The following is a 23,930-nucleotide window of genomic DNA, read 5'->3' as shown; positions in this document are numbered from 1 at the left end:
TAAATGGAAAGCAGACTTGATCAGCTAACATAAGGTAGCCAAGTAAAATTGATCTATGTGTAAGCTGCCTGAAGTGAATCCTTGCTACATATTAAGGTAAAATGTAAAATGTGCACTTTGAAAACAGTTGGGAACAGTCTTATAAAGCACATTATGTCTAAATTTAAATCTAATAAAACTATTTTCTTTTTTAAATTTCTGTTTTCAGATGACTTTTTGGTACTGCATTTAGCTGACTTGGTCCGTATGGCTTTTATGGCTGCCACAGATCACAGTGATCAACTTCGTCTTTCTGGGCTTCAAATGTTGCAAATTATTGTTCGGAAGTTTGCAGCTGTTCCAGAACCAGAGTTTCCAGGTCACGTAATCCTGGAGCAGTATCAAGCCAATGTAAGCGCCATTGATAATAACTTTCAAAAGTTTAGAGTCAATTACTAAAAGAAATGTGCATTTATAGTGTGTAGGTACAGAGCTGGATTTCAGTTAAAGTATTGTTAATTTGTTTGGACTTCATTAGAAATCATCTTTTCAGTTGGTGTATAATTTTATAGCTTCAAAGTTTTTCAAGTTTCAGCATTCTTCCCTCTTGAACATAACAAAAACCAAAATAGATCGTTGGTGGGATTTTTTTGGAAAGCATTGGTTTCAAGAGTGTGGAAGTATTGCAAGAAGTATTAGGAATAACTATAATTTTAAACTCTGCTTAGAAATAAGTAGCCTTTGCACAGCAGCTATTACATTTGGAGATCTTGGCCAATAAACAAGATAGAGAAGTGTGGATTGTACTCTGTTTCTGTTAAGTCTTGGTTTAGATTTAGAGAAAAGATGTTCTAGTCATTTAGCATTCCATACCACACTTGTGTTAAATATGACAGACAACTGTGTTAAGCCTCATATAGCTTCAATTTCTAGCAGGCACTGAATAGGTCAGATCACTTTCTCTCATAGAATTGGAGAGACACTGAAGACATCCTGACCTACTTTGATCTTGCTTTTGCCATTATAATTCTATTTTTTGGCACTCCTTTGTGGGAAGGAAGTTCCTTGGTCTAGTCTAAAGCTGTCAAGGGAAAATAATAAACCATCTGTCCTTGCTGTCCAAAACCATCAAGCAGGTCACAAGTAAAGCTAATAATTGTCCTTTTAAGCTTCTGTACCTTTAATGTGTTTCTGCTAATACTGTGCACAGATCTCATTAGCTGTTTAAGACATAAGTTTAAGGGATGTCAAACTGTTAATCAAGTCTACATTGTCAGATTTTTTTTCCTAAAAACATCATAATAATCCAGAAAAATATGGATATAAATCTTCTGGACTTAAGTAATGACTTCCTAACATCTAGTTCTCAAGTTCCATAAATGAAGTCTCAACTTTAGAGGCTCTTAAGAAATTGTCATTAATTGCCATTAAAAACAAATCCTTTCACTTCTTTCACAAACATTTATTGTAGTACTTGCTCTTTGGGATGCAAGTGTAGTATATCAAACTTAAATATGAATTTTCAGATACATGCTAAAGCAGCTAGGGAATCTTTTATTAGACTTTAATGAAATGGTTTTCAACAGTGAGAGTGGATAAAACCTCTGCAGCCCAGTAACTTTGTGTTTGTGCATTCTTTATTAGGTAAATGGGGTTTGTGCTCTCCCCACACTTTTTCACTTTCCAAAGTTGACCAGCTTCAGTTAGCTGTTTTCTTAAATCTGTATTTTTCCTGAGTAAGGAAATGTCACTAGCTAAGTGTCTTGCAAAGTCTTTCATGGTTCAGAATGTTGCTTTTTTTTTGGTGGGCTCCTCATCAAGTCAGGCATTCAGGAAGGAAGACATTACTGTTTCTGTTTTAGACTGCACAAGAAAATAAGAGTCAGCAATGAAGACTCTCTCAAAGAGAACAATGTCTTCAGTGTAGGCAAAACAATAAAAATATGACTGAAACTGTTTCTCTGCTCTTTAACCTCACTGAAACAATCTGTGAAAAAAGGACAAAGGAGCTATACTTTATAAAGGAAAATTGTAACAAAGTCTGATTATGAAAAGTAAGTATTTAGTCAATCGTTCACTATGTATTAAATGTTGTATAACTTCTGTTTAGGTTGGAGCAGCACTTAGGCCTGCCTTTGCTCCTGAAACTCCTCCTGATGTCACAGCAAAAGCTTGTCAGGCAAGTGTTGAAAGTCAGAAGTCTCTTAGGTAATAGACCCTCTGAATTTATTTTTTTTTTGCTTGATAAGCAACACAAGAAAAAGGAAACAAATCCTCTAACTTTAAATCCTCCATTCACAAAAAATAATGTCACTTATGTTACCTCTACATTGAGACAACTCAAAGATTATTGTCACTTTAAAGTCTTTTGAGAAACTTAGTTGCAGTTGATATTTTTGCCATTTTTTGTGACACCCTACTAATGTTTTGGTTTTCACTGGTAAAGTATACTAAACTGGGATGTCATTCAACATTTGTTATTGTCTGAGAGTAACTCTATCTTGGTAGAAATTAAATCTGGCTTTCATAATTTTACAGATGGAAAAAAGAGTATGCAGTGGTGTTTTTTGCTTGTTGCTCATTGTTTCTGTTTCACAACACCAGGTGTGCAGTGCCTGGATAGCAAGTGGTGTAGTAAGTGATCTTAATGACCTCCGAAGGGTTCACCAGCTGCTCGTGTCCTCTTTGCTCAAAGTGCAGGCTGGAAAAGAAGCACAAAATGAACAATATAATGAAAGCACCTCAACTATGGAGGTACTGGCTGTCCTTAAGGCTTGGGCAGAGGTTAGTATAACAGCTCTGCAATGTTAGTCTTATATTGGGTAGGTGAGTCAGACAGAATTTTCAGGAATTTCTAACATGATTCTTTATATAGAAGGTGCTGATGCTTTGCTGTGCTACCTCTGAAAGTACATTAACTTTGTAAACTTGACAAATACACTGCTCATTAAACAGGTTTTGTTGTAATATAATAAGAATAATGTATCATACTTAAAAATACAAATTCCTTAATATATTTGAATAGTTCAATATTGATTTGAAATTGTATGTTAGAAATGGTTGATGATATGTATGGTGATGGTCCACTCAATGTGCTATTTTAAATAGGTATAACTTTTCTCACTGCCTATTGATATTTCATATCTTGGAAATATATATTTTAAATTAATATTGTCAGCTCAATACTACTTTAGTTAAAATAAAGCCAGCTCATGTGAAGGCTTGTTTTAATATGTGTAAATACAAGCTTAAATATTTAACAGTCAAAAATGTGAACCATGCACACCACTTCCAAAAGATGGGTGTTAGAATGTGGTGATAATGGCCTTGGATGCTGATGGTTGATAACCAGCTAAAGATGAGCATGTTATGAAGGTGGATGATATTTCAGTGTACAACCAGGAAGATACTTTGGAGGAGAAAGTAGGCATTAGGTAGTTTTTATGTAAACATCTGCAAAAAAATATACCAATGTTTCATGTGCATATTTGAGAACAAATATTGACAAAATAGCAAAGCCCTTGGAGACAAGCTAGCAGGTGGGAATAAAAATCTTGAAAACGTGCTTTCATTGAGAGATTTAAATAGATTGGTCTATTTAATCTATTCAGGAAAAGATAAAGTACCATGATAAATTTGAAATCATTACATGAAGAAAAGGTTTTTAATAGCATGTAACAACCTTTCACTGGTCAGAAGCCAGGTCAAAATTCAGACTAGATGTGAGACTCAGCTGTCAGAAGTGAAGATCTGTAGATTGTTCTAGCCTATTATTAAGATCACTAGAATTCTTCAAAGGAAACTCTGTAGTTTCCTATAAGCTTTTGTGAGCTGTAATTTGCAAATATTTCGCTTAAGCCCTAGGCAGTTCCTTCTCCCTTAGAATCTTACCTATTTCTTTTTTACAGAAATTGGCAGAATTCCCCCATCCTATTGCTGCAGGGAGGTGTGAGACAAGGGCTTGGTGTGTGTTTAGTTGCTTCTCTGGGGCAACCCACTACAACTGGCAAACATTAAAAAGATGCAGAAATCATAATTGCAGGGAACTAGTATTCAACAAAGCTGACTTGAGATTCATTGAATCTAAATGTGTCCTTTATAATTGAGAAGAGCTTCCCTCCAGGGGCATTTTGGAGACACTACAGAGGGTTGTTTGTCTGAAACTTTTTCAATTCTATCTTTTTGATAACCAGAGAGGTATCTAGGAAAATTACACTGAAATTAATCTATAAATGGTAATACCCAAAGTTTGCCAAGTATGCAAGATTGTACTCTTCATTCTGTACTGCTAACATGAAGCAACACATAATTTCGAGAAGTGCCATGTAGCATTTCAGTTTAAAAAAGATTTAGGAAGGGTTTAACTGTTGTTTCTGAATAATTATTATAGGTATATTATTTGATAGTTCTTCAGTTCTGTAGCTGTAACAGGGTTTGATGGTTGGAAGCAAAAACTGGACAAATAATGTATTACTTTTTAAGAGCAGGGTACTTAATTGCAGGTAGGAATTTTAGTATTTTTCCCCTTTTGGGAGATTCTTGCTTCATAAGTAGCTGGGGAAAGGATTCAGAACATTTAGAGGAAAAGGGCTTAATCACCCATGCTTACTGGACTTGAAGCAGAAATAGATTCTAGGAAATCTCATGCCTGTTCAACAGGCAGTCATGCTAGTGATCGCAGTAGTTTTCCAAGTATTAATATTTGTAACTCTCTGTCCAAATATATCAACAGGTTTACATAGTTGCAATTGAAAAGCAGAAAAATCAATGTGATACACACAAGCACAGTTTAAAAATTGTAAACTCATCTGAAGAAAGCTACAGAGATGTAACATTTTCGGCCAGTGGTCTTCTGGACTTGGTACAGGCTGATCTTGGAACACTGAGCAAGCTCTGGCTTGCTGCACTTCAGGATTTTGCTCTCTTAACTTTGCCTCCAGAATATGCATCACAACTACCTGCTGAAGGTAAAAAGGCAAATTAGTTATGTTTTTCTAAGTCCCTTGTAAGCAAACTGACTTGTGTTAAGATCATAGTAAGATTAAATGGTATGGAGAATAAGCCTACTTATTTAAAGATCAGGACTATTTTTGAGAACAGAGGTTTCATGGATGTGAAGAGTGATATTCTTATTTGGTGGCTATTTTTATGTAGGAAAGAAGAATGAGGTAATCTATTGCATTCTGTCCAAATAAATGTGAATGAAGTGCCCTCATTGGCCTGAATTTTAATACCAAACATTAAAAAATAGTCATACATAGAACACAATCCCATTTTAAGAATGAGAAAATACAGTAGTTGAAAATAAATTACACCTTTAAAACTAATTTCTTTTCTTTTAGGTGGTACATTTTATACAGCAGAGACAATTGAAAATGCCAGACCTCATTACTACAGCTCCTGGGCACTGATACTTTATGCTACAGCTTTATGGCTCACTAGCACAGGTTTCATTGTTGTTGATCCAGATGAAGGAGTTACAAATCTCTCCAGACCTGTTACCCCAACTACCATGTGTCAAGATTCTTCTACCAGACCCTTGGTGAAATCTCCTGAGGATGTGAATACCGACAGATTTCATCTTATCTTGGGTTAGTGAGTGAGTGCATAGTCTGCCTAGATGCTGTAACTCAAAATGTAGATAATGTTAGCAAATAAATTTTTAATTATTCAAATTTAACTGTATCATTCAGTATTGCATCTTTTGGAAAAACATGCAGTCAGAAATATTTTAAGTCCTAGTGAGAAAATTGTAAGGCATTTCCCCAAATGTGGTACAAAAAACACTGAGCTAAACGAACCCTAAACAAATGCTTATTGCTCTGCTCATAAACGTGCAAGTTCAAGGGTGGATTTTACAGTGTTTTTACCAAAACAGTTACAGAGTGTATGGATTGCTTTCACTGAAGGACAGTTTTACATCACACAATAGTTTATAGGTATAGGAAGGGACTTGTGGAGATCATTGTGTCCACCTCCTGCTCAAGCAGGGGGACATAAAGCCAACTGCTGTCCAGACAGCTTTTGAATATCTGTGTGGATGGAGAATCAACCTCTCTGGGCATCCTGTGCCAGTGCTCAGTCACCCACACAGTAAAGAAGTGTTTCCTTACATTCATATAAAGGTGTCAAGCCTCCACTACTGCAGGAGCTAATCAGGTAGTTGAATTCAGTTCCAGTTCTCTAAGTTTACACAATTAGGCATTTCTGGTTATATTTTGTTCTTGGCCTCTCTTTTGTATCTTTTTTTTTTTGTAATCCCTTTTTGGAATGAGTTTGTGTGACTTTGTTACATATGTCTGCCTTTGAATCCCAGTCCTTCTGCAGAGAATCAGCTCTCCTTTGAACTCCATTGCTGTCTCAGTTAGAAGTGGGACCTCTGGTACAAAAGCTGCTTCCTCTACTGCTTAGTACATCAAATTTCCTGTATTTGACCGTGGGCATATGGCTTGTTTATTCTGCTTTTGAATAAAATAGCATTTTAATTTTCATTTCCTACCAAGAAACTGAAAATTTAAAACTGCTTTTCTGTTGCACAGCTGTTATTTAGTGGACATAGTGATGACATAAGTCATCACACTTTTTGGAATTACAGCTGTACAGCTGGGATGAAAATATAGATTGCAGTTTATATGAAGGTTATCTCCAGTATTTTGAGGAGTTATGAATTGTTCTGTTGGTTCATTAGACCTCGTGTTTTATTCACAAATTGCTGGGGTTTTATTTATGTTAGTAGCCAATTATCATTAGGTCTCATACTGTCTAGAAGGTGAAGTTTCTGTCATGGTTTTGATGGATATAGAGGTCTTGCCCCAAGATATTAGCAATAGGAGATTACTTCATTTAAAATGCTACTTCTATAGTTGCTCGGCTTTCTGTGAGGTTACTTAGTAGTGGAAAAAATTCTTAAAATTTCAAGTACACATTGGGGGTTTTTTTCTGATGCTTACAGGAATTAGTGTGGAGTTCCTGTGCTCTCCTGGATCAGATGCAGCAATGGAGAACATTATTGCCTGCTTACATGCCCTGCAGGCACTCTTCGATGTTCCGTGGCCAAGGTCCAAAATAGGTGGTGATCAGGTAATGCATAATGACCAAATGCCCCTCAGAATTAAGGCATAGTTTTAGTCTGAACAGTGCCTCTACAGTCTCTTGTACTTCCAGGAATCTTCAACATATAAGTAGTAGGTAAGTTATATGCTTCACCCAAATCCAAAGCTCTAGAGGGAGGAGATAAAAAAGAATACAATGTGGAACCTGTAAGGTGAGGGGCAGAGAATTTGAGGACATTTCATCAGGAAGGAGTAAATAGATTAATAGGATGAAAGCCAGGTAAAGACCAAATTCCAGAAAAGAGAGTTCTCTTACTCTATCAAGGCACAGTTGAATTAATTCTGTTGTAAAAATCAAAGTCAATAAAAGAAGACTGGACAAAAGCAGTGATACTAAAAGAAGAAAAAAGGCAAAACCAAAAAAAACCCCACACACCACAACAGTGATCCTAAAAAGAAGTAGTAAACTGAAATTTCTTTTTTTTTTTTTTGCTTTAAATTAAGGTTTATACCATCCCGTATGCCATGCAATTGCCTGACCCAGTGAAAGTGGTCGAGCCTGTGGATGTGGCTAAGTTCTGCTGATTGTTGATGCTCTGTCCAAGGAAATGCATAAAGTGTAGGAAAGGTGCAATGTAGTGTCCCCACCTTCAAGAGTTAAGAAGCCAGAAGATAAAGATTGCTTTGGCTTTTTCAGTTGTTTTAAGTCCCCTATATCTTAAATAACTGTGATAGCTATTTTATTGGGAGAATTGATAGGGACTGCTGTTACTGGGAGCTAGGAGCTGCATGGTGAAGAAAATGCCAACTCCTGTGATTGTGTCAATTACATTGTGTTCCTTAGTGAAATAAATCAGAGTAATACTGTTGGCTTTAACAAGTATTAACAAGTTCCAAAAACTCCTGCATTAAAATTAAAATGTGTTAGATGTTTTTCTTGCTGTAGGAGTTGGGTGTAGAGCTGCTGAATGTTTTGCATCGACTGATACTGACCAGAGAGTCACCTGATATTCAGCTTGCTGCCCTTGAAGTGGTTCGCTTGATTCTCTTTGCAGCACAAGAACATGTGAAGGAAAAGCGGAGAAGTGCAGAAGGTACAGTACTGTGTGAGATGTTTGAATAGCTGTGATCAGGGTTAAAGCAATTCTTTCTTGGAAATCTGGTTTCTGAGATGTGTCTTAATTGAAGTCTTTCACAGTTGGATTCTAATTCTAGTTTACTTAAGACAGTCCAGGTTCCTAAAATAAGAAATTCAGGTGGTATGATAGATAGCAGGTGGTTTAGGTGTTGAACAGAGGGCAGAAAGTGAGGAGAAAAACTGCAGAAACTGGAGCTGGTCAGGGAGGGAGGAGTCCCAGTTCAAAGCTGGTGTTAGCTAAAACTGAGCGATGGACAGACTTGGCACACACAGCTGTTACAAGCCAGGTTCCAATAGTTACTCTGGTTGTAACTTCCTCACATTCATTTTCTAAAAGGAAAAAACTGGGAGTAGACTCAAAGTGCTTGTATCAGGTGATATCACATTGGCTTGGTGCCTCAGGATTTTGTATGTCAAAGTCTATTGTGCAGCCTTTTGTCTTTTGGCAATCACTGCATAGTTTGCTTATTCAGAAGGATGGGTGTTTGCTAGTAGGATTTTGAATACATACCCATGCACATATATATGTGTCAAGATTATAATTTGGTACTGAAACAGTCTTAAGAAGTAAACTTTTTGAAAACAAGTCACAGCCTGCAGACTTCTGCCATATTTCTTGTTTTTCTTTCAGTTGATGATGGTGCTGCAGAAAAGGAAACATTACCAGAATTTGGAGAGGGCAAAGACACAGGGGGACTGGTGCCTGGGAAATCGTTAGTCTTCGCAACACTGGAGCTGTGTGTTTGTATTCTTGTCAGACAGCTTCCCCAGCTCAACCCTAAATTGACTTGTAGCCCTGCAGTTCCACCTGGAAAACATCTGTTGCTGTCAGAAGATGGAAGTAGACTTGTAGCAGCAGCATTAGTTATTCTCTCTGATGTTCCTGCAATCTGCTCTCCTGAAGGTATGCTATTTCATCACAAGAAAAGATAAATGAAAGACTATTAGGCCCTTCTGTCCCTTTGTTATTACCCGATTTTCTTAGCTGGCTAAGTCTGGCAGCAAGTTTTGTTGATTTGTTTGTGACAGCTTCCTTTTCTTATTATTTTTTGACTGTCAAATTGCAAAACAAGTTACAAAACTGAAGCAATTAAATTAGTAGTTTCTCATTTTCTCCCACCCTATAGCAGTGCAATTAATAGATTCATTTTCTACAGGGAAGTGTACAACAGCTACATGATTATATTCTACTTGAGTTGTCTTTTCTAGAATTTATAATGCAGACATAAATAAAATTTAAAAGAGAGATGTGTGATGTTAGCCTTCCATCCTTTGAACATTAACAAATGGCTGCAAGCAGTTATGGTTGAATTCTCAGATTAGTTGACTTTTACCCATGATTCATTTTGGAGTCACTCCCAACTTTAGGATGGTTCCCCACCACCAAGCTTCAATATCATATTCATACATATATATATATATGTGTGTATATATATATATATATATAAATAAACTTTCAGTACTGTTACAGCCACACATACAAACCATTTCTGCCCTACTCCTCTGTTGTTCCCATCTTAAGTATTGTTGTTACACCTTACACAAATCTCTGCCATATAACACCCCTGAAAATTTCTTCTTTTAAAAAAAAAAATTGTTCTCTGTTAAATGGCTCTTCTATGGAGAATATGATGCTCCAAATGGAATAAATGGAGTATAGTCCTTGCAGTCTTGTCATGTGATGATATGCATTTCTCATTTCCATCTGCAGCCTGTTATTTATCAGTTTAAAGTGAAAGGAAATAAACATAGCATCACCTAGATCTGAGGACAATTATCTTGTATGAAAAATAATCTGGGATTTTTTCTCACTGTAGTTACTTTTGTCTTTGGCTGTCCATGTTATTGCACAAACACCTTGTAGGATCAGACCACAGGGAACGTTTACAGTAGAGAGGTTAAGCATTTTGTTCAGGTAAATAAAAAGAGGACCTTAGGCTTGCTTATATAGTCAGTTGAATAAAGAAGCAGCTCCAAAAGTTGGCTCACATAATCAAAGAGATGAGAATTCCTCTGTGTAATTGCATAATTTTTCCCCTTTCGTAGGTAACTGAAGTTACAGTCCTGTGGCTGCCATGTCTCTTACTTCAGGCACCTGTCATGATACATTTGCATAAAAAAATTTGCAAGTAAATAATGTTCATGACCTACATTTCCTACTGAATTCCAGCAGTAAATTTTCAAAGACTGGCTGTTCAAAAATAGATGTCCTCAGCTTCAGAAAATTTGTTTTCTACTCTTCTTTCTATATTGTAGTATATACAAAGAATTTACCATGTACCAGTATGTATACTAGTATATACTGTATACTCTGCTATACTTTGTATACCTCCATGTCTTCTCTTCCCTGAGAACCACCTCCTCTGTGGTTCTGTTCTTACTTTTCTCTGAATATGACATAATTCCACACTTCATATAATAAAACCATCAAGGAAAAGATATACAATGCTTATTTTAAAGGGGAAGAGGTTTAAGTTCACTTAAGCAGTCTGACTCCCTGTTTGCCATAGGAGGCCACATGATATTTCAAATCTTTTCTTCAAATTACCAGCGCCTCTATTCACAGATATGCTTAAAAATTATAAATTATACATTAAAAAGAGAATCCAAGAAAACTGCCTCAATTTTTTTAATGTAAAAAGTACCTGCATTTTTTTAAATTTCTGTGAAATTAATTTGCATTGTTTTCCAGGAAGTGTTTCAGTTCTTCCTACTATTTTGTACCTAATTATTGGGGTACTTAAAGAAACAGCTGTGAAATTGCGAGATGGCCAGTTACCTCTGACAGTTGCTGCATCTCTACAAGCTCTGAAAGGACTCTTGTCTTCTCCAATGGCTCGAGCAGAGAAGAGTCAGAATGCTTGGACTGATCTTCTACGTAGTGCTTTGGTCACAGTGCTTGACTGTTGGGATCAAGGTAGGCACAGATACTGGGTTTATGAGTTAAAAATGAGATATGTTTGTGTGAAATGTTGTTTTGTTTTATTTAAATCAAATTCATGCATATCTAAAAAAAGACTTCTTAGTCACAAGAGAATTAGCTGGTTACCAAGCACTGTTGACACTATAGTGCTGTCTTGTCCCTACAGTCCATAGGAGAAGTCATCATCTATAAAAGTATAAATGTGGGTGTCATGATTTAAGCCCAGCTGGAAATTGGGCACCACACAGCCACTCACTGTGAACCCCCACTCCCTCTTCCCCCCACCTTAGTGGAGTGGGGAGAAGAATCAAAGTAAAACTTGTATGTTGAGGTAAGAACAGTGTAATAATTGATACTAAGGAAAAGAAAGTAATAATGGTAAATTATAATAATGATAACAAAAAAACAAGTGATGCACTGTTTAGTTGCTTACCACCCTCTGACCAATGCCAGACCCCCCCTTCCTGAAGGCAGATCATCTGGCCTTCCAAGTAACTGCCCCCAGTTTATTTACTGGGCATGATGTTGTGTGGTGTGGAATACCCCTTTGGTCAGTTCAAGACACCCATCTGAGCTATGCTCCCTCCCAGTTTCATTTGCTTATCTTCTCACTGGCACAGCATGAGACTATGGGAAAAGTCCTTGACTTAGGATAAACACAGCTTAACAAAAACCAAAACATCAGTGTATTATCAACACCATTGTCATTCTGAATCCAAAACACAGCACTGCAACAGCTGCTGAGAAGAAATTAGCTGTACCCCAGCTGAAACCAGGACAGTGGGTTTGCAGGCTTACTCCTGTGTTATTTGGTGCCACAGTGTAATTCCATGGACAAAGGCATAAACAGGAGCTATGGCTTCAGTGTACAGCAGAGCATAAAAGACAGCCATTCACTGAGTGCAGGTTCTCCACTAAGAGCTAGTGTCTCAAGTGAAGCGAAGGGTATTAAAACAGTAGTGCAAAAAAAGAATTTTTTGTCTTGAATCAATTTGCTGTGTGCTGCTGCTTCAACTTCTTGAGTTCATAGTATTTTCATTGTTCCTTTTGTTTAATCTCTTACATTGTAATTTGTTGTTGGAACTTCTCTTTACAAAATTGTTTAAAACTTACAGCAAAAGAATATATATTCTAAATGCAAATTTTATATTCTCAAATAGATTGCACTCTAATATGTCATACCAGCTCTTCAAAGATATTTATTGTACTTTATGCAAAGAAACAATGGAATAGAAGTATGCTATAATTTCTAAATACGCATATGATCACCCCTGAATTCCCATTTTGTCCTTAGCTTTTGTTGCAGTAAAAGTCCATCCCACTGTATCAGAGGATTTTGTATATTTGAAAACTGAAGAAACGTAGACATTTATATTTCTATTCCACCTCTTTGTACCACTTGAACTCGTAGAATTTTTAATGCAAATCTAACAATTTCCTTACTTTGTTGATAGTAGATGGTCTTCTCCAAGAACTCGATGAAATCAGCCTTCTCACTGCTATTACAGTATTTGTTATGTCTACCAGCCCAGAAGTTACTACTGTAGAGTGCCTTCAGAAGCGTTGTATTGAGAAGTTTAAAACAACACTTGACTCAAAAGATCCTCTTGTAAGTACTGGTGAAGTTAATGGAATGTCACTACCACACTAAATGAATATTAGCTTATTTTAGTTGTTCCTCTGTGTTGATAGAAGTTAATTCTCTCCTGACTATATCTGTTGTATTTTAAAATAAAGTTTGAACAAGTGAGTAAGAAAAGAACATGTCTAGCAGTGCATTTAATCATTGTTCTGTATGCAATTCTGTATTATTATTTTTTAACTTCATCAGACTCAGTGCTTTGTACATTGCTAAGTACACAATATAGTTGTGTGGTGTTGCAGGCACCTGTCAAATTTTATTCATTTTATCTTCAGCACACAGATAGTGCCTTTTGCACAGGAAATCCCTCAGCTGTGAGTCTTTGGGAGCTGGAGCAAGTACCACTACAAAACTGGTACTGTCCATAAACATCAGCTCCTGGCTGCTGCTGGATGCAGCTTACTGAACTAGATTCATGTTTTGTTCTGACCTAGCATAAATATTTTCATGTAGTGGCATTAGATTATAGTGCCACAATTCATATATTACTATCCTTCACCAAAAGAAATGTATCAGTGAAAAAAAGCATTTATACAAATGGCTTTTTTTTCACTTTCAAAGTTCGGCTCTGAAAATAACATCCATTAGATCTTGTATTTGTTAGAATTCTGTGTAAACTGCTTTTCTTGCATATCCACTATATCTGTTTGTATAGTAATAGAAAATTAAAGTTTCATTTACTTGAGAAATAACTGTAAGACAATACTTTTTAAAGTATCAGTACATTCCCAGTATTGTAAACTTTGGTTTTCACTGTTAGGAAACTGAAAATGCCAAATATGACTGCAAGGAAATATTAGCATGCATTTGCAAATTTCATCCAAGTGTTTAGGCATCAGAGCCATTTGGAAATTATGTAGGAACTCGGCAGTTTCAGTCCTATTGACTTCCAAAGAGATGCAAGCCACTGCATCATTTAAGGCATTTTAAAATTGTACCTACAGTTTGAAAGAGATATTGCTTATATTTTAAGTACCACTGTTTTGGTATTGCACTTTTGCTAAGAAGAGAGTATTTTCAAAATAATACTAGTCTTCAAACAGAAATAGTATTTTTTCCTAACCTCAAAAATGTCAGAAGATATAAAATTTGATGGAAAGAAACAGAATGCATGATCTGGTTTCTATTAACAATTGATTACAAGTTATAATAGTCCTGTAAAGTATTATACATCAGCAGCCTACAACCTGATGAATTTTAAAGTTGTGAAGCACATTTTTCTCTCTCCCAAAAATTTTATCTGACAAGCTGTTAGATTTAGAGCACCCAGAGATGTATTTTGAACTATAATGCTTTTTAACTGCAAGTTTCATTTTCCCTTTAGGTACAGTGTAAATGCTACCAGCTGCTGCACTCCATCTTTCAGCATCCAAACAAAACTGTGTCATACCCTTATATCCATTCTTTAGCGCCATCCATTGTGGGGAAACTGCAGGAAACAGAAAAAGCAAAACCTGAAAATGCTGCTGAACTTCAAGTCATTCAGGAAGGAATAAAGGTGGTTACAGCTCTGACTGCTGCTGCTGAGGAACAGCACCGTAAGTTACTTCCATTTCTTCGACCCAAAGCATTAAAAAGGCTCAAAGTTGCCATAAATAACAAACTAAAACCAAAATGACCACTAGGAATTCAGTCCTGAACACTAATTGCCAAGAAAATTGCTCACAGGAATGTTGGGTTTTTTACCCTACAGTTCAGCTAACATTTGCAGCTTTACAGTTTGAATTACATGTTAACTTAGAGAAATAGTTCCAGTTAGAATTTGACACTATTTTTGAAAATTGTGTATTTAAGTTCTGTTTTCCATGTTTATAGGTGCTCACTTGGTGGCCTGCTTTCTTCCCATCCTCATTTCCTTTCTTTTGGATGAAAATGCGCTGGTTTCTGCTACAATCTCGGCAAAAAATCTACATGAGTTTGCTTTGCAAACTCTGATGCAGATTGGTCCACAATATTCATCAGTTTTTAAAAAACTAATGGCCTCCTCTCCAACTATGAAAGCCAGGCTTGAGTCAGCTATTAAAGGCAATCAAGAAAGCATCAAAGTGAAGACTACTAAACATGCAAAAAATCCTGGGAAAAGTTCAAGCATTCAGCTGAAGACCAATTTTCTTTAAAGCCTCATATTGTCATTTTATGCACTTTGATGTCAACAGCAAAAAATTCCCTTTTAATTTCTAATCAAAGGATTGTTGTGAGTTGATATCATGTATTTCAGTTTGTGCTGAAGTATTACAGAAAGTTTTTAAGAGAAAGCAAATTTCTAGGTAAAGTTCTCTTAGTGAAAGACTTCTTAAATATCTCTAAACACTATGAGTAAATGAGAGGTCATCAAATCTGTATTTTTTTATTATTTTGGACTAAAATATCAGAAATGCACATGCCTATGTTAAAAAAAATATAGCGTACTTTACCATAGATATATTTAAGAGCATCCCACACTTAGCCATTAAGTAAAGTTTTTTTAAAAATTAATATTTGTCAAAAATTAGTTACTGTAATTGGGTTTTGGATTTAACAGGGACATAAATTTACTTACAAGTTGCAATCTATGCTAATTACTAATTTAACACACTGCATCATTCATTAAACAGATTAAATATCCTTGTAAGCCTTATAACAGTTTATTGTCAATCTCAGAAAATTCAACTCAGTAAAGTTAATATGGATAGCTTTAATCCTAATAACATCTTGAGCTGGCCAAGATGTAGCAAATGCTGTGCAATGCAGCTGTACAGCCCCTCGCTGGGGACTGTGGCTCTGTCCAGAGTGGGACTGCCATGCATGTGTAAGGATTGACAGGCTTGGTGTCTTGCTGCTTGACTCAGTCTCACTTTTCAGGATGTGTGCTTTGGTAAGTTTGCTAGGGGAGCCAGGCAATAGCTTACATATCCTGTCCAGGACTGGACAGCAATCTTAACATACTGTGCCTCAATTCAGACCTCTGCTCTAAGTGGATGGATGTTCCTGATCTTTGAATGATCACTGATCTGTACCTGTAACCTGATTTCTGTATCTCTGCAGTGAGAGATGGAAGTATTTGAAGTCACCTTGTCTTGTGTCTTTAAATAGAGTGCAACAAGCTCATAATAAGAAGTATGTAATTAACATTTTTAGCAAGGAACATATTTTAATATAGAAAAATAACTATCAAAACTGCAATGGCTACGAAGTATTTTCTAAGTACAATGTATTGACTTCTTTCTTAATACAGTATTACCTAAACCAAACACTGTCAAACTGAGGATACTATTTCCTTCTTGAATCTAATTGCTTTAAAAGGAAGAAGAAAAAACTATTTACAGAACTGAGAAACACACTGTGACTCAGGAAGAGTGTGATGTACTGTATTTTACTAGAAGTTTTGTATGTAAATATAATTGTAAATTGTACAGAATTAACAATTTGACCAAAGTTCTAACAATTCCTTTTTCTAATTTACATAAATAAAGCTAATTTTCTTCACTTAAAATTTGTCTTAGTTATTTTATCCAATAGCAGAGGAACTCAAAAGACTTGTGTGTCAGAAAAAATTGTTGTATTCTGCCTCAAGGAAACAAATAATGAATACTTGGGTTGGTTGCATCAAGGTCTGGGACTTGACATTGCAGGTCTTCCTCTGTTGTGAATAGCACAATGAGTAAATAAGTGGGACCAGGGAGATTTTTTTATGTGTAAATCTCTGTTTTGTGCCAAATGCTGAAATGTGAGAACTGTGAGAAGATGGATGAGATGCCTTCCATCTTTCCATGGAGAACCACAAGTCCTGTGTTCCACCTCTTCATTGAAGTCAAATCTGTAGTTGCTGGCTGTTAAAAGGGACTTGTGTTAGATTTGGCAGTTATTCATCTTTATCTCATTCTTATTTTTTATCATGTTGCTTTACCTTTCCAAGTTTACTGGTGGTTTTTTTTTCTTTTGATTTGTTTCCCAAGGCTGCTTCTGGAAAATCATAGATTCTTAGGAAACTTAACAACATTTAGATTGAAGTCAAGTCATGTTTGTTATCAAAATGGCCAAATATTTTGCTGAGGAAGTTAGTTGTTACAAAAGGTATTTGTGGCTCCTTTTTTGTTTTCTGTCATGTATAGCAATGTACCAACATTTTTTTAATGATGAGAAGACAATCTGTTGAAAACCTACTTTCCTCAAAAACTTTTAAGAAGCATACTCAAATTGTAAGAGCACCAAGGAAAGCTGTTAAAAGCCAAAAATTAAATTTAGTGCAGCTTAGTCCTAGATTTCTTAGAATGTCTTGTTGCAGTAACTCACAAACGAGCCATTGAGAAGTGCCAATGTGATTTGACATTTCTTGATCAAGTCTTGTGGCCACATGTGGAAAACTACCAGTTTCAACATACCTTTGTATTGCAGAAGCAGAAATTATTCCAATAAAAACAACTGCTGTTAATTCTTAATGTCAGTTGTAAATTAGGATAAATGGGTGAGTTTTATTTATCCAGATAATTAATTTATTCACATTGTAAAAATACCTCTGCCCTGAGTTCTGCTTTCTTACATACGCATAAAACAATGAGTTGGATCACATGAATGATACTACTCATTTAAAATTTTATAAAAGAATCTTACAGATATTACCTTGTTTCAATTATAAAAAGATTTTGGCCTTTAGATATCAGGTGTCTTTGATGCAGTCTTACAAGGAACTTGCATAATTCTCTTTTTTCTGAAGAAATAAGTAGGACCACAGAGCAGTTTTGGTTTTAATTCCATTCTCCTTTTTAGGCATTGCTTGACATGCAAGCTCTCATGTTTAGCCAAGCAAAAAGAGCCAAACATATATTTAGCCATAAACCAGAGCCCCACTTTCAGCATTCATCCTTCCTGTGTCCCTTGTCTCCTTTCTCATTGTTTTTTGTGCCATTTCTCTACAAGAACCAATATTTTTTCCAGTTAATTGTCTTTGCAATGAAACATGTGGCCTACATGCATGTTTACTTTGTATGTTTCCACTGTTTATACAAGAATTTTAATGAGTTTGTGTGACAAAAGATCCTGTCCATGTCTAACCTCAAGTGCATATATACACATATGAGTCCATCATGGAATGTACTATTTAAGTGCTGTGCAAAAATTATTTGCAGACAATTTTCTGTTGACTGCAACAAACCAGAATTGGTCAAAACTGTACAAAGGCATCACACAGCTGGGATGTGGTGGGTTATAACTGGATACAAGTCTGTAGCACTGCAGCTGAAAGAGAAGCTTTTCTGTTAGTATTGCTTGGAGTAGAATAAGTCTGAGACTGACCTGGTATGTTCCAAGGTGCAGGAGTCATCTTCAGGTGACAGACAGAGGTATCAGTTCAATGATGCACATAATAGCCATCAATTAGGATTATCAAATGCATAGGAAGCATAGCAGATTCTTCTATTAATGAATGTCAGTTACTAATTGGAATTTCCAAGGAGATTTTTCCCCTCAAGACTGCTTCAGCAGTATCAAAGTGAGTTGCTGCAATTGCAGGAGTGGTGGAGAGATCTGGCATCATTTGCTGGTTTATCAGAAGTAACAGTAATACTGCTTAATAGGGAATCAGGTGGAAAATTCAGCAGCATTTCAATATAGCTCTAATTTGAATCAAGTGGGATGTATCTGTGACAATAACAACATATGAGAGGTCACTGTGACAGTCTCCTCTAAAGCTTCATCCCTACTGTCAACACTACCTATGCATGTTTTGTTTTCAGGTTCCTGAAATGTTATTCTCTTATCAGTAGACAGTAAGTCAGAAACAGTTTCCAAGAAAAATATTGTTTCATGACCAGTACTAGTCTACTAATAAACTACTTGTGCCTCCTGCCAGTGAAAAACCTAGCTAATGATACTTCAGACTAGGCAAGAAAGCGAGGCGGGGAGAACCTTAGACAGTTAACACTTTGTTTAGGAAGAACAGCAAGGTGGATTACTTGTCTACTTCTCTGCACTGTGGTGTCAGAAATCACTGGAAGTCACTCCACTCTGTCTTGAAAGTAGCTTTCCTTGGCCAGCCTGGTTCCTAGAGACTGCTTTTAGCACATGAGAACCTCTAATCCTAAGAACTGGCTAATAAACTGACTTTTCTGCAGCCAAGTGTTAAAGAAGTGCTCATATTTGTCCACAGCACTCAAGATGGAGCAACCCTGGAGCTGTTGCTGTAGATAACATTTCACAGAGGACTCCAATTAGCTGAAGTATGTAGCAAGCAGTCCAAGCTCTTTAATGACAGTGGGCTATAGATTCAAAGACATAAAAATTAAAAAGTATATTTGGCCACACATGACATGCTCTACCTGCCTCTAACATATTTAAAGTAATGAATATTGAAAGTTGGTTATGCAAAATGAAATGAGCCAGCTGCATTTGATACATGACGTTATCTGCACAAGGGTACCATAAAGATGTCAGTGCTACACCACCAACTTACCCAAAATGTGTGGTTCTTACTTTGATTCTGATGTGCAGCTGTAGATTTTTGAAGCTTTTTTTTCTTTTTCCTAAAATATTCTCTGGATTCTGTGGAGAATAAGTGGTTTATTCCATATAACAATGAAAGGGGAAGTTACATCTAAATATAGCAAAAGTAGGGCTGAAAAAACTGTCTGAGAAACAGGTCAGTGCAAAAGCAGTTTTTTAAAACCTCCTGCAGTATCTTGTGGTACATTAACCCAAATTCACTCACTCTGCAGCCAAATATCTGTTTTGGTCTATGGTCCTATGTCACTTCCATGTTCCCGTTTATCTCAAGTGCAAAATCTGATTCTACAAGGGAGAACGTGGCGTCAAATCCCCCTCCTCTGTGCTTGCATTCCAGCTGGTGGCACATACAGGAGGAAGCAAGTTGTGAGGATGAGCAGCCAGAGCAGAGCCTGCTGCCTGTGTGCATGTTAGTGCCTGTGCCAGTTTGCCTGCTTATTGCACAGAAAAACTTATGTATATAAAGAGGTTTGCAGATGAAGAAAATCTGTTTCTGAAAGTTGCTGGTAAGGAGCTAAATTTAGTAATGACAAAGATTGATAAAGTCCCATTCTAAGCTACAGCCTTTTAATCTGCAATTGTGTAGCCTAAAAAAAGCTCTTTTTTAACCACTGTTAATATTAATGTATTGAAATTTATGTGAACTGTCTCACTGCCAGTACAGAATTACTGAGAATCCCTGTTGCTGCTAGTGGGAATTTTTTTTTATAACCTTCTCTGGGGACTATTTTGTTTATGGTATTTTTGTAAGCATTTTTTTCTTCCCACTGCATCAGTTCTCTGTGTCCTTTTCCATGAAAAAAGAAGGTTTTGTATGAGACACATTTTCTCTGGAAGTATGAAGTACAGGCCTCAGGGATTCTGGAAACAATTTTGATTTATATCTAAAAATAGAAATATTATGCAATTTGGAAATACGACCTATCATTATCAAGGCAAATGCTCTTAACCTCATCTTCCCTCATGTAAAATTCATGTCAAACACTAAGAAAAAAAATTGTCACAGATGTATGCATGTTTTATGAGAAACACAAGGATAACTGGTTCGAGCTGCTGCCACCAAATTAACCGAAAATTCAGTTAGGGGAATAAAATCATTTGATTATAAGAAAAAGTCAGGTACTTCAAGCGCATTTATTAAATAATCAAGGATGGGATGAAGAGGGGAAATAGAAGAAGACAGTACAAGCAAATGTATTCTCCCCTCCAATGTGAGGCACAAGGCAAGCTGGTATTTGGCTGCCAGGCCACATAATGTGGCCAGGGGGAGGGTAAATGGGCTTATTTTTAGTCCATTCCTCCCAGTTCCCTTTTGAAACCAACAAATCTGAGTATAATTTACTTTTGTAGATTGAGAATTCTTAAGCTGGTTGGAGAGATAGTCTCAAGAATGAGTGGTCTTGAGTTAGAGCCACAGCCAGCTGGAGCACAGCTCCAGGCACTCTCTGTACCATACAGTAAACGTAGCTACAGTCGGACCCTTGGGGCTGAAAGACTTGCAGGCTTCTATCCTGATTTCCCCACAGAATTTCAGAGATGTGTCCCCATCTAGTACAGGGAGGAGAGAAAAGTCAGTGGGCAAGGTATGAACCACCCAAGTGGTTTTCTCTGTGTGAGAGCAGCTGCAGCTGAGGAAGTTGAGTGATTTTTGCTGAATTTCAGTTTTGTGCCTTTCCAATAGGTTTCTGTTTCCTACCTGCTCCTCACACAGGCACACGTTCTGGGATGCCACTGGTCCATACAGCTACAGCTGCTCAGGAGCACTGAGGGCTGTGTGTGTGTGCATTGCTCAGTCTCTGATGGTGGCCCAGATCTGTGCTGAGACTGTTGCTAGTCAAGTACTACCAGACTTTGTGGGTAAATTCAAATTATAATGGAGGGGAGCTGCTCTTCCCATTGGTCTGGGCCATAACATAAGCATGTCTCTCCCTGAGATCTTTCACAGCAGCAGTTGCTGAAGCCTATCACCACTTGTATTTATCCGCACAATGTCCTGCTCATTCTCTGCACTTCCAACAACATTCAGAACCATGAATTTCAATGATTTAGGATAAGCAGCAGTCATTCCTTGTTCCAGGAGATTTTCCTGGTCAAGACAGAAGAGAAATAGCTATAGCATGTACTGGCTATAGAGCAGAGAGACTGCAGAAGCAGCTACTGCCTGTGGAAACCGGCTGTTCCAGGCTGCTTCCATCTTGGCTGGATCAACTTTTCATTTGGTGGTCAGGATTTGAAACTGTATTCTTCACTGGCTTGTTCTGGACTTTACATAAAGGAATGGCTTTCAATGCCATAATTTTCTTCTTCAGGAGGTAATGAATATATTAACTGTCAGGGCTTCTCTCCAGACCCTCTAGATTTGTGAAACTGTACCCAGGCTACACAGAATTCCCCCAGAACAACTGAATTTTTTTTTTACCTTTTTTTTTTTTTTTTTTTTGTATCTGTGTTTTTCTGGTAAGTGGAAGGACTTAGGCAGGCATGCAAGTATCTAAAATTCAGTTCCTCCTCTTGCTAACATCCCAGAACTAGAACTATGTGCAGCTTGCTGTTAGAGATCTTTTCAGGTTGTGTTCCTTGTGTTCAGGTAGCTAACACCCAGCCATGGCCTGCTGAGTGACCTCTGCTGGGTCTGGGTGCTAGAGGGCAATGTGAACCAGCAGAGATGGCTGTGCAGACAGGGCAGCTCAGAGGGAAAAAGGAGCAAATATAAAGGCTGCTGAGGAAGCAACAATATTCTAGGGAGATTTTTCAAATCAAAGAAATGCTGAAGGATTAGGGCAGGACAGAAGGAATGGGGAAGCAGAACAAGAGACACACGCTTGGGTAGTAAAAGAAGGAAGAGAAAATAATAATTAAATCGGTCACCGTGCTGATTCATTGCTTCAAAACAGACTGTGTGAAATATCATAATTTTATAGTTGCGATATTTATTAGTTAAAAAACATTTTACAGATTAAACTGCTCTGATTTGTAAAATTCACACAACTCTCTGTTACATGAGATTTTCTGGTTCTATTTTGTACTACCTGTTATTTAGGAAGAAACTGGCAACCACCCATGTAAATCAAAATGAAACACTTAGTAGTAGCAGTACAGGATGAGACAAGTTAACATTGCTATAAAAAGTAACACAGTTACTTACACACAATGCTGGGAGTCTCTACCTGTTACTAAAACATTCAAAGCTGCCACAACAGGATCACATTCTGTACAGTCTCCAAGTAAAGCACGAAAACAGCCACTGCAATGATGGGAACTTCATCAGAAAGCACTCCTTGTTACACACACACAAAAGGAAAAAAAATTATATATATTATGCAAAGTAGGAGGACAAGTTAGCAATGATGTAACTCATCACCTGCAAGGGCAGCCACATGCCCTGGTTTCCATGGCCTTTTCAGGGCTGGTTACAACACTTGTGCATACACGCTTTGCATGTCCGCATCTACAGGTTTTGAAATTGCTTATAAGGAGGGAATTGAATGGCAAAATTGTCGCCACTCTGAGCATCTTATCACCACCCACAAGGCCATTCCTTGGTGGGTGTTCAGGGGCCAGAGGAAAGACAGAGTTGGGAAGTGTCACAGTTTGGTGGCAGAGGAGCTTTTCTAGGGCAGGGAGATGGAACCAGAGTGCACTTACTGGTTCCTGGTTACTGTGATCCTAGGGAACTTCCAGCTGCCTGTAATTGCTGGCAACAGCTCAGTCCCTTCAGGGCAGGGAAGAAAGAATAAATACCTTCAGCCTTTAATTATAGCTTGTTCTTACTCCCCAGTTAAGAAATGGAAGCTGCTGATAACACAGTCTGCACAAAGTAGGCCTGAGTTGGGAGCTGATTTTTAAAAACACAAATAAATGCACTTGTTGTCCTTTTGGCGAGAGAGAGGCACTGGAAACAAATCATAGAGGTGCCAGAGAAAACATTTTGTGAAGAGTAAATATTGCTGTGTCCTTGTTTGTGCCTCCCCATCCCAGCCCCACAAAGGAGGGCCGAGTTACTTGCAGAGTGCCAGCCTTATCAGCCCTGGCAGATATGTGCTGGGCCACATGCACTGCTGTCATGCAAACACGGTTCTTGCTGAACTGGTTACCTGGTTAGGCAGTCCTAATAGCAGCTGCCAGCAAATGCTGTCTAGAAATCAGAGCTTCTGAATTCCTTCACAGCTACAGCAAGGCCAAAGAATTGGCACTGATAACAGAGTCGTTCCTTGCCAAAATAATGTTTGTGGGGTGGTCAAGGTTTTTAAACTTTTCCGATTTTGAAATCCAATATTATCCTGTGTCTCAGCTGAACTGTCAGTGTTGGCTCCTATTCTACAAACTAGATTGCTGGAACTTGTGAATAAATTCTCAGTAATTAACATTGTACCAAGTAAGACAGAATTCTAAAAACAAAATAATCCCAGGAAACCTCCAAAAATTTAACAACAATTTGATATCATTTGTAAACTTGAGAAAACGGACTGTTTATCACTACATGATAAAATGTTTCAGTAAGGTAATGTAGGGAAGCTCTTTTTCCTGGTTTGTTTCTGATCTAAAATCACATTACTCCATTTCCTCAAATTAGATTAGACTCACATGGGATACGTTCATGAAAGGGTGGTTGTTCTCATCCTATTGCAAGGGTTCCATACTGTTATCTCCTTATCACAAAAGTTTCATACCTTCTCAGCATTTCTCGTGGGCAACTCCTCAGAGCACTGACTCTTCCTC

At 37.3% G+C, this 23,930-nt stretch overlaps 1 protein-coding gene across 2 annotated transcripts in view; it reads left to right on the top strand.

Annotated features, from left to right (window-relative positions):
- Nucleotides 1-16,206, top strand: part of HEATR5A (HEAT repeat containing 5A) — a 64,610-nt gene extending 48,404 nt beyond the window's left edge. For both annotated transcript variants that reach the window (XM_059474072.1, XM_059474071.1), the window contains 12 exons: nt 209-390; nt 2,090-2,158; nt 2,584-2,763; nt 4,712-4,946; nt 5,322-5,570; nt 6,932-7,059; nt 7,978-8,125; nt 8,801-9,073; nt 10,862-11,086; nt 12,547-12,701; nt 14,059-14,272; nt 14,550-16,206. In XM_059474072.1, the coding sequence (XP_059330055.1) occupies nt 209-390; nt 2,090-2,158; nt 2,584-2,763; nt 4,712-4,946; nt 5,322-5,570; nt 6,932-7,059; nt 7,978-8,125; nt 8,801-9,073; nt 10,862-11,086; nt 12,547-12,701; nt 14,059-14,272; nt 14,550-14,851 (2,360 nt within the window). In that variant the 3' untranslated portion in view covers nt 14,852-16,206. The remainder of the gene's footprint in view (nt 1-208; nt 391-2,089; nt 2,159-2,583; nt 2,764-4,711; nt 4,947-5,321; nt 5,571-6,931; nt 7,060-7,977; nt 8,126-8,800; nt 9,074-10,861; nt 11,087-12,546; nt 12,702-14,058; nt 14,273-14,549) is intronic.
- Nucleotides 16,207-23,930: the final 7,724 nt, after the last annotated feature.

This window comes from Ammospiza nelsoni, chromosome 6, assembly GCF_027579445.1.
Source record: "Ammospiza nelsoni isolate bAmmNel1 chromosome 6, bAmmNel1.pri, whole genome shotgun sequence".
NCBI lineage: Eukaryota > Metazoa > Chordata > Aves > Passeriformes > Passerellidae > Ammospiza > Ammospiza nelsoni.
Note: the sequence above shows the minus strand (reverse complement) of the source record. Positions and strands in the feature narration are given on the sequence as shown.